The 11655-nt window shown below is 47.8% G+C and overlaps 1 protein-coding gene across 1 annotated transcript in view; it reads right to left on the minus strand.

Annotated features, from left to right (window-relative positions):
* Positions 1 to 10240: 10240 nt before the first annotated feature.
* Krt9 (keratin 9) overlaps positions 10241 to 11655 on the minus strand; it is a 5173-nt gene continuing 3758 nt past the window's right edge. The window contains 3 exon segments of the mRNA XM_055619889.1: positions 10241 to 10260; positions 11546 to 11651; positions 11653 to 11655. The exon segment at positions 11653 to 11655 is cut by the window's right edge and continues 133 nt beyond it. Coding sequence (XP_055475864.1) covers positions 10241 to 10260; positions 11546 to 11651; positions 11653 to 11655 — 129 coding nt within the window.

Raw genomic sequence — 11655 nt, forward strand, 5'->3', positions numbered from 1 at the left:
GTGTGTGTGTGTGTGTGTGTGTGTGTGTGTGTGTGTGTGTGTGTGTGATTTATGTACACCACCTGCATGCAGAATTCATGGAGGCCAAACAAGGGCCTCAGATCCCCTGGAACTGGAATTACCAGTGGCTGCGAGATGCAACCAAGTGAGTGCTAGGAACTGAACCTGGGTCCTCTACACGAGATGCAAGTGTTCTTAGCCATCTCTCCATCCCATCCCCCACTGGGTATTCATTAATACCCAAAAGAAGGTACACACACACACACACACACACACACACACACACACACAGGCCCAAGAACTCCAGGAAGAAGCTCAGACTATTATGAAAGGGATACTTCAATTAGCCTTTCTCCACCACTCATTGTCTGCGCGTCAAACGTAACTGTTTGCCATGGGCTTTAATTTTTCCTTGTTTCCTCCGTATTTACCCATGATTTCTATTAGACCTGATGAACGTGCCTTTGAAAACTTTCAGTACGTGTGAAGTCCTGCCAAGTCGTAGGGTGGCAAGAGACAACTTGGTTTTATTCGTTTTTGTGTCTGAGGAAATAGAGAAAAGCCTTGAGGGCGATGGGGGCCTGTGACAGCAGAGATGGAAGAGAGAATTTCAGGGCACTATACGTCAAGACTGGGAGATGGCTCGGTTGGCGAAATCTTTGATTTTCATGCACGAGGACCTGAGCTAAACCCTCAGAACCCACATTTAAAGAAGGACAAAGAAAGAAGGAAAGCGGAGAGGAGGAGGAAAAAGAGAAGCAGAGACCAGAGATGGTGGCCCAGAACCTAGTAAACTTGTTGAATTCTGGGAACCTGAAGCTAGAGATGAGAAATAGCTGGAATGAAGATTTTCCATTCCCGTGGTGGCCTCCTACTTCCCAAGAAGAGAGTTTTCAAATCATTCCTGCTCAGGGGAAATGTCTACTTCTGTCCTGTGGTGGTTTTAGAAAAAATAAAATGATGGTGGGTCTGGGAGTCAGATCAAACCAGGCCACCTGCAGGCTGGGAAGTCGGTGGTTGTGAAAGACAGAGTCCATGACACTAATAAAGTTTCAGGCCTAGACAGAAGAGGTGCAGCTGCAGTGGTGAGGTGGCCATTGGGGAAGTTAAAGAGCACTGACCACAACGCGATGAACACAGTTGTCGTCAGCGTGGCACGCTCGTTGGTGGGGAGGGGACCCCAGCCGAGGCACAGTGCTTGGCTGCAGGGGTCTCCCAGATTCGGGGTGTGATAGGCCTAGGCTGGGAGCTGTTGAGGCACTTGACACCACCAGCCCTACGGTTCCCCAGAGAAAACAGTGCTGGAAATGACAGGCAGTGCTCTCCGGCTCTGGAGCAAATTGCCTACGTCAGGACAGAGATCACTTGTCGACTTGCCGGAACCATCCTCCTCCTCTGGTAGGGTGGTCCATAGCAGTGATGGCTGGTAGTTACACAGACAGTGAGCCATTCTTAGCCAGTGCGGTCTTGCCCTCCTCCACAGACAAAGAGAAAGGGCTATGTAGAGATGGCATGGGTTTGTCTGCGGCTTCCAGGTTGTAGTTCAGGCTGCCTGGTATGCCCTTCCTGATTCGCCCTCCCCCCCTCTCCAGCTCACCCCTTATCTATACTAGTTCCTCCCTACCCTCTAGTTAATACCAATAAGAAGCAGGTTCCTCATCAGCTGTTCATTCAGGCTTGTTCCCCACCCAGCACACACCACGTCCATCAACTCTGCTCTGGGTGAAACCAAGCCATCCATTGGTTCTATTATCATTGGTACTGGTGTCCCTTCATGTCCTAAAAGTTGAGGACTCCATGGGGCCAGAGCCTCTGTCATCTGCCTCGGGCATTGTGGTTGGCCCAGCCACTGGCCCCAGCATGGCATAGAGCAGGTCTAAAAATGAGTGCCTGTTCAATGAAGAGCTCAATGACTTCACCATGATGGGCAGGGTCTCTGCCTAGAGCTTCCAACCAGCCGAATGCCTCCCACCTCACCTTCAGCCTCAAACTTGACTCTTCGGGGTTGGTAAGCTCCTTCTTCATTTCCCTAGGTTTCCTCTGACTTGACAAAAGTTCTTTGTAGCCAGGCGTGGTGGTGCATGTCTGTAATCCCAGCACTCAGGGAGGCAGAAGCAGGCGGATCTCTGTGAGTTCAACATCAGCCTGGTCTACGAAGTCCAGGACAGCCAAGGCTACCCAAAGAAACCCTGTCTCGAAAAACGAAACAGCAACAATAAAAAAGCTCTTTGTACACCCCAGTATTTCTCAGTCATTCTGAGAACCAATGCAGAGTTCATAGTGGCTTGGGTTTGGCCTGAGCCAAGGTAAGGATGATAAGTTACTGAGGCTGAAGTGCTGGTGGCAGAGAGATTCCAGAAGACAGAAGCCGTCATAAGATTAGTTAATTAATTAATTAATTAATTAATTAATTAATTAACTAGTGGTGTCATCTTTGGGGCCAATACTTATCCAATACCCTTGTTTCTTGCTTATCATTCACACCCCATTCACTTAACAAGTGTGAAGTACTTTCTGAGGAGCCTGGGACCAGAGATCTGATCTTAGGAAGAGTTAAAGGTTGTTAAAAAGACACAAGAATCCATGCTAAGAGGGTGTGTTTGGGTGGCTTGGGTAAATCACATCTGTCTTCTCCAAACCTAATCGGTAAATGACAGCTGTCCCCACCTGACGTGGAGTTTGGAGCCTTTCTGCCCACTATGACTGAGCCAGGAGAGCCTGGGTGATCTCACGACTCATCCAATCCAGCTCCAAGGGCATCTGCTGTGAGATTTAGCACCCACTAATCGCACACCTGCCTCCTGCACTGGACTGTGGGCTTATGACCTCACCTGTTCGGGTCACAATTCTCTCTCCAATCCATGATCCCACCCCACCCCAATTGTTTTCTTTTGAGTTTCCTGGGATGACCTCAAGATCACTACGTAGCAGAAGACATTCTTGGGCTTCTGATCCTTCAGCCTCTAGCTCCTGGGCGATGGGATCCCAGGCATGTGCCATCATTCATGTTCAGGCCTGAGATTCAGAGAGAGCATCAGAGCCGGAGGCTGTGAGAGCTTGCTGAGCCAGTCACAGCCGTAACAAGCAGCAGAGTCCAAAGGGAGGAGACTCAGAGATCAAAGCCCCGAAGATTTATGGGTGTCAGAATAACAGAAAGAGGGAGCCCAGAGAGTTTTCAGCAATCTAGCTGTTCCCCTCATTTCTCCGCTGTTCAATCAGTCTCCCACCCTCCCTCTGGAACTGGCAGACCCGGGGCCTTTTGACGAAATCAAAGAGCTTTGGAAAGCACCCATCTGTGCAAGGTAGGATACACATACACAATAAAGAAAATGTGGACGAGCATCATGAGGTTTCTATGAGGAATCACGAGGGAACACTGTGCAGTCCTTAGCATGGTGTCCTGCCCCTTCCTCTTAGAGAGAGCTGTTCCTCATCTTGGTCACACATCTGATCCAAAAAGGAACCTTCATCGAAAGCCTGCACCTCCCCAAGACACAAGCCATCAATTACCCTTCCAGACAGAGCAACAGGCTCACGGCCAGACTCTCCAAGCCCAACACACTGCATAAGCCTGCAAGGCAGGTCCTAATGTCCTGAGGAAGGAGGTACCCAGACACCCAGCAGCCACAGCAGCAACACCAGAGGTTCAGTGGTGACACGCAGTGGGACATGCTATGGCAAACCATGCCAGCAGCTGGTACCAAAAGTGGGCTTCCTCCGGACCACAGCCTTCCAGCCCTGTCCTCTGAAAACCCTTCCTGGAGGTTCAGGACTTGCCTAATGTCACTTATGCTGCTCCTCTCCTCCGGGCGTGGTTCCTGTCTTGCAAGGAAAAACCCCCATGGGTACAGAATTCTGGAATGGGTGTGGCTGATAATGAAGGAATCTTTGGGGCCTTGGGCTCAGGTGTCTCACTGACTCTGTTTCTCACATGCAGAGCTTGCCCTCATTTTCCACACAGGTGTCCTCCACCCTAATCTTCCCTCTCAGCAGATTCCCAGGTATCCTTGGTCCCTCCTTTGAGGGGGAGGGCATTATGCAGTCCCTCAAGAAATCCTGACAATGAGTTCTGCCTTCAGATCATGTCCATAATCTCCACTCTGAGCACCAGGGACTGTCTCTGACACTCTCTCTCTCTCTCTCTCTCTCTCTCTCTCTGCATTACTGCTCTCCCACCCATCTCTGTTCCAGCCTCTTCTCAGATGGCATGTCACTCCTCTGCCTGGAGCCCTGTGTGTTAGTTCGGCAGCCACGCCCCATCCACACCAGCCGCCATAATGACCTCAACATCCCTCTGTTTTCCCGTGGTGAGCATTGGTTTTCTGGTCACATAGAGGCTGATATGACTGGCCAGCTCTCCGGAAGGTGCCTGTTCAAGCAGTGTACGACTAAGCAGGCTCCTCTGCTCACGTCTTAGCGCTCTGTGCCTTTGTCTGTGTGTTTTGAGGTTCCCTGAGAGCAAAGTTCCTTTAGCCTGCCCTCCAAGGCTACAGGTGATCTCTGGCACTCTGACCTTATCAACTTCTACTGAGTTCTTCTCTCATGCTGCTCTGGCTACAGGGGCCTTCTTAGTCTGCCTTGTACACACCAAATACAGTCTCGCCTTGGGGCTTTCTGTACCTGTGACGTGTGCCCGGAGTAATCCCTGGCCACATTCCTGCCTCCAGACTCTAAGTCTCATTCATACACCTTCTAAATGACCCTGACCTTGGCCACTTGATTTGCCACTGCTCTCCTCCCCCAGCCTCGTACCATAGTTCACCTGTCATCTCCCCACTGTCCCCTCATTATACACCTATCACCTTCAAATACATATACACACATTCATATATATACTTATATATTATATATTTCCATATATAAAAAAATAAGCGCAACTGTTGGATTGGTATTTTTTTAAAAAAATCACATTTTTGCATTTCCGAATATTAAATAAAAATAACATTGGTTAAAACAAAGGCATCTAGTAAGTTCCTGTTGATTGTCATATTGAATAACTTGGCCGAATAAGAAGTGACAAATGCATCGTGTGGAACCATCTCACACCAACTGTAAACCGTTTCACAAAATAACGATTATTTTTATTTACTGCGTGTGTTGTGTGGGTGTTGGCCAGTTCCTGCTGACTACAACCGCAGAAGCAGTATACTTAGGGCTCTGAGCTAGTGATGCTATGGACGGAGGAACCTACTCTCCACAGTTAGTCAGGAGAAACTTTTATTTCGTGGGCTGGTAAGATGGTTCAGCAGGTAAAGACATCTGCATCCAAGCCTGATGACCTGAGTTTGATCCCCAGCAATCACACAGTGGAAGAAGAGAACCGACTCCCACAGTCATCCTCTGACTCCCACATGTACATCGCACACACACACATACACAAATGAATGAATGAATGTGATTTTGTTTATTTCTTGAAGTTACAAGTTAGCTGAAGTAGCTAATAAACTCAAATTCACATTTCCTAAGTCACAACATCAATTAACATTTGAACCGCAACATTCTCTTACAGAAAATTTAAACCAAGCTAGGCCTGGTTGGCATAAGCCTGCACTCCTGGCTACTTGGGAAGCTGAGGCAGGAGACTGCAAATTCAAGACCACCCTGGGCAAACTAGCAAAATCTTGCCTCGAAGACAGGGGAACACGGCTCAATGGCCAAGTGCTGACCTGGCAATTCTGAGACTCTGAATTCAATCCCAGTGCACGGATCGGGAAAGATGAGGCCCACAGACTGAGATTGACTCACTGTACCCCAAGCTCCAAATTATTCCCAAGATCCACCCTGAACTGTCTGCAAAATTATAGCTAAGCCAGATCCTACATGCCTGAGGGAGGAAGCCAATTTCAAAGTTCACGTCTTGGGCTGGGCTTGCACAACAAGGGAACTTCAAGGTGCCCTTAGATACTACCAGCAGAACGTGAAGGCTGGCTTTGGGGATGGATTTTTGACCAAGCTGAATTAATCAGTGCAGAGGCATGGAGACCAGATGACCAGCTTCCAGCCTGAGCGTGTGAGAAGAGGTCAAAAATGGCTGCCCAGCTTGAATGACAGGAAAGGAGGTCTGTATCTGTTCAACATAAAGCTGCTTCCAGAGATTCCTTGTGATAGTGAAGAGGGAGGGCCCTGAGTTCTTAGGGGGGTGTGGAAATTGAGTGAAGTTTTCGTACAGAAACTTGTTCTCTCATTCCCAAAAGGAAGGAAAAAGAAATACATAGAGAGGGGTACAGGGCCTCTTTAGGAAGCTGAGATGGAGCACTGGCGAAGGACCCCGAAGTCCCTGCTCAAGCTTGCCGGGAGCCACTTTGTACAAAAGATACCATTCTCCTCCCACCTCCTTAGATGCCAAGATTTTGGATATTTCTGAGCTTCTCTGCCCATGAGTGCCCTGTCCCTTTCACTAACCCCTTCCCCAGTGATCTGACCCAGCCTGTGGCAAGTTACTCGCTCTCTCTTTCCAAGAGACAAAGGCACCCCTCCACCTGTATATGCCTTCGTGTGTTCTCTATGCATTCCCTTCACGCATTTCTTGTTCTGATAAACCTCTCCGACAACAGCAACATCAGGGAGAGAAGGTGCATTTTTTTATTTTTCATTTTTAGCTCACGGTTTAAGGTACAATCCATCCTGGCAGGGAAGTCAAATCCGTGGGAGCTTGAAACAGCTGCTCACATCACATCCATGATCAGGAAACAGAGAAACAAACACAAGCTAACGCTTAGTTCCTGTCCTAGTGACTTTCCTATTGAAGAGACACCAGACACCGGGACCACGGCAAGTCTTACAAAGAAAAGCGTTTAATTGGGACTTGCCTACAGTCTGGGAGGTTTAGTCCATTATTATCATGGTGGGGGAGCAAGGCATCATGCCAGCAGGCACTGTAGCAGGAGCTGAGAGCTACATCCTGGTCCATAGATAGAGACTGGACCTGGCATGGGCTTTGGAAAACTCAAAGCCCACCCTCAGTAACATGGCCACACCTACTTTTACTAGGCCACACCCAATCCTTCTCAAGTGATGCCACACCAATTCAAAAATATGAGCCTATGGGGGCTCTCTTTATTCAAATCACCACAGTTTCCTTTTCACACAGTCCAGGGTCTCCTAACCGTGGACTAACACAACCCAAATGGGTGAGTCTTCCCACCTGTGGCTGTGAGACGACACCATGACCAATATTAGCCTGTGAAAAAGGCAATTTATCAGGGCTGAGAGTTCCAGAGAGAGAGTCAATAATGGTAGGGGAGGCTGGATCAGAAAGCTGAGAGATCACATGCAGGGAAAGCAAACCAGACATTGGGCCAAGCTATGACCTCTCACACTTCATCAAGGCTCCACCTCCCCAAGGTTCCACAACACTGTCAACAGAGGACCAAGTGTTCAAAGCCTGGACCCATGGGGGACAGTCCTATTCAAACCACCAAACCACCACAGTAACACAGCCAAGATACGCTTTCAAAGGCATCTCCGCTGACCCGTCGCCCAGACAGTTCTAGAGGCTGTCAAGTTGTCAGCCCTAACCATCATGAGATTTGTATTTGTATTTGTAATTGTTCCTACCAAGTTTTGCCAACTAAGGGGCTTAGAGAAAGTCTTTAATTATTACTCAGCAGGACTACAGGTGTGACTGGATTCTCTGCAAGGTGTCAGAGGCCAAAATCAAGGTGAGTTCTCACCTAGAGACTGAAGTAAAATCTGCTTCCAAATGCCTCCTTGTGTTTGAAAGATGTCAGGGAGAGCAAGATGGCTCAGTGGTTAAAGAGGCTTGCCTCCAGTGCTGACGACCTTAGTTTGACTCCTGGAAACCAGGTGGTGGACAGAGAGAATCAGCTCTTCCAAGTTGTTCTCTGACCACACACATGCTCTGAGACACACACACACACCACTAAATTAGCAAATGTCGTAAAGAATATTTGAAAGTTTCATTTTTCAAATTCTGATTTCTATGACTATGCAGAAAAAGTGGTTTATTTATTATTTATTATTGGTGTGGTGTGTGTGTGTGTGTGTGTGTGTGTGTGTGTACATGTGTCTCAATTCATGTGCAGAGGTCTTCTTCAGTCCTCTCCCTTTACCATGTGGGTTCCATGGATCAAACTTGAGTCACGAAGCCTTCACGTAAAAGCCTTTGAACCAATCTCTACAGGCTCCTCCCTATTGTGTTCAGCCAGATTCAACCTTCCACCCCAATAATCTCTATTTCAAAAGATCAACGTAATTAACATCCTAATTAACAAAATCCATTTGGGGCAATATGCAGGCTCATGTTTAAGTAGGAAGAAGTATGGGTACCCCAAGGCCAAGGATCCTGGGAGGCCATCTTAGGCATCCACTTAAGGTAAGCTCTACTCAAGGTCCTCTTGAATAAGGCAGGCCTGAGACCAAAGTGAAATTGGCACGTGGGACTTCCAAAAGCAGTTGATGAAATGAAGCAGCTTCTTTCAGACTTAAGGCAAGTCTTCAGTTCCCTGGGCCACCACAAAAGGAGTTTGGCTGCCCCAAAGCTACCCCACTTCAGGGAGCCCATGAAGAATGAATGTCCACAGAGACAAAGAACTCCTGTGGAGCCCCAGTGGAGACATGGAAAGTAGTAAGTGTTCATCTGTCTCCAGCCCACAAGTCACAGTGGCACTGAGGGAGCCGACAGGAGCTGTCCTTGCCAAGCGCTGTTCAGACATTCCTGGGACAAATGTTGTCATAAGCCTTGGTGAGGTGTGTCTGACCTGTAACCCAAAGGGCCACATACACCGCAAGAGAGCAATAAATATGGCACAACACAAAATCATAAACTTCCTTAAAACATTGAGGTAATCTGGGCAATTTTTTTTTCTTCGTAACTCAACTGCTTGGTTTTCTAGAATGAACTTTATAGGTGACAAGGTCAATCCGTAATATCAAAAGGATGAGCACTGGACTGGGGAAAAGTTCAGCCAATAAATTCTTTGCCTCAGAAATATGAGGATCTAAATTCTGTCTCCATCTTGACAGATGGAGACAGCCCACACTTGTAACCCCAGTACTGGAGAGGTGGAGATAGTTAGATCCTTGAGAGACGTGCCAGGGGCATAAGAGAATGAAGAGACAGAAAGACAGACACCCGAACACACAGGAAAGCTGCTCAGAGGAACTGAAATCTCAGCTAGAGAAACCTCAGCAACCCAGAACCTCAGCCCATTTATTATGAAGCCTTGAACAGGGAGGCAGGGTTATTGCATCCAGCTGAAGGAGGCAGGGTCTCTGGTGTACTTGCTGGAGCAAGGAGAGGGCGTTAGATCAGCAGGAGCACTGTCTGTAGGGCACAGTCTCTGGGAGCAGAAAGCTGTGGTGGACATTTTCTGGAAATGAGAACAACGTCTCCACATGGACCAGAAGAGAAGGCTTTTCCGTTTTCCTCAGAGTCTAACTGCTGGGAGAAGGGGAGAGGAGAGGCTTTGCTGTTTCCCTCTAGGTCTGAGACCAGGATACGATCATGCCTAACACACATCTACTCAGAATTTTCTCCACTTCTGTCGCCCTGAGACTTGTGGGACATTGCAGCCTACTCTGTGGGTGGCAGGCTGCCAGTCTCAAAGCAGGTGGCTGGTGTTCCTAAGGATGACATCCAAGGTTGTCCTCTGGCCTCCACATGTTTATTTAAAAGGCTGGACGCACAGTCAAGCTTTGAGATGGTGTGTTAGCTCAAATCACAGCACAAACGTGTGGTAGGGAGACGAAAAGGCCACATGTGCTATCTGGCCATCTCCCTTTTTATCTAGTCCATGGGTTCAGCCTATAGGGTGTCACCCATATTACACATGGATCATAATCCTCTTAATTAGTTATCCCTGGAGATGGACTCACAGACACACCCAAATGAGCATCACTGTCTCCCAGGAGATTATCAACCCAATCAAGTTCACAACTCGATCAAACATCATGCTACTTAATCTCAGAGGACAAACACGTCGGAATCCAAGTTTAACTTGCAATAGGAGAGTTTTATTAGGAAGTTGAGATGAGGAAGGGAATGAAGCCACCTCCAGGACACATGGAAGAATCAAGTTCTCCCCAGCCCTGAAGCCTCCCCAGCAAGGAACAGAGCCAACAGATGTTCAGAAGAGAAATGCCAACTGGGTTCCAAAGGGGTACCCCAGCTTGTCGCCAGTTAGTCTCGATGTCAGGCTGCAGCAAGCATGCTTCATGCAGCTTCTGCCCTCCTGGGGCAGTCTCAGCTGGGGCTTGGTGGGGAAAGTTGACCAGGGTTCTAGTATCGAATCTGGTGGCCTGTAGAGGAGTGGAAAGGGGAGAACAGTAAGAAGAGAGACTTTGGGTGGAGACGTGAAGAAAGATGAAGAAACTGGGAGCAAGAAACCTGGCTCTCAAAGAGCTGGAGAACCCTGAGATGGACGGTCTGAAATAAGGCAGCCCGTGGTCCCATCCAATTCCCAATCTCTTCAGCAACAACCCTGAGGATGGAGAGTCCATGGACCAGACCCCTTCACCATCCCACAGCCCTGCCAGTAAGTTCTTTGGCTACTCAGGCAAAGATAGCCCCAACCTCATTCTTAGGTTCACATCCATCCCCCTTGCAGAGTAACTGGACATGCAAACCATATAAGAGACCTTGTAAAGGGCCACTGATGCCAAGAGGATTCTCTGCTCTGTGCATTGTTGTGTTGTTATCCAGCCATTTACTGCAACTTCATATTGGATTGTTTAAAAGATGAAATCATAGCTTAAAAGACAATGGCTTTATCTCTTTACACGGGTATTTTTTGATTCCTTGTGTGTTTGTATGTGCACTGTATGTGTGTCTGGTGCTCTCAGACAACAGAAAAAGGCATGGGATGTCCTGAAACCGGGACTGTGGGTGGCTACAAAGCACCATGGGTACGGAGAACCGAACCCAGGTTCTCTACAAAAGCAACAAGTGCCCTAACTGCTGAGCATCTCTCCAACCCGGATATTTAATTACTGCATTAAGCTCAATTTGTACATAGAAAATATTTCATGACCTAGAGACTCACCCGCATGAATCCCTCTTAGAGGCAGATGATGGGAGCAGTGACAGATTCCCTTTCACAGTTAGACCATATACTTGTCACGTTAAGACCACTGTCTAAGGCCTCTGCATCTCTTTTCTGCTGTGTTGTCACTGATCTGGGCCTTCTGTCCTAATGATGATTGAAGGCCCTGGCCATGAAGCCCCCATGATGCTGATCCCATCATTTGGAAATTACATGGTTATGAGAAACTGATTTACTCCTTCCGAACCTCATTGTTCGTAAGCAGAGCCTGTCTATAGGCTACAATAGAAATGTGCATGACCGTGCACAGTTTTCAAGCCATCTCCTCTCACTACTGAGACTCAGACCATTCAATTTCATCCTGTGGTCGACTCAGAACCAAGTATGGGTCTATACTACTTCACTAGACGCTTTTCTAAAAACATCTATTTCTGTTAAGAACACAAAGTCCCCTCCCCAAAAAAAGTCCAAAGATACATACACACACATAGAAAGGAGAGCTGCTTAATGTGCACAAGACTGTGAATTCAGTAATTCTTTACCTTGTGATTCATCATCACAGTCGATAGATTTTGAGGAGGACTGGGACTGAGATGGCCTTCTGTTTCCTCCACCATAGCTGCCTCCACTTCCTCCTCCTGAACCACTTCCT

This window comes from Psammomys obesus, unplaced genomic scaffold (assembly GCF_907164565.1).
Source record: "Psammomys obesus unplaced genomic scaffold, mPsaObe1.curated_primary_1811, whole genome shotgun sequence".
Taxonomy (NCBI): Eukaryota; Metazoa; Chordata; class Mammalia; order Rodentia; family Muridae; genus Psammomys; species Psammomys obesus.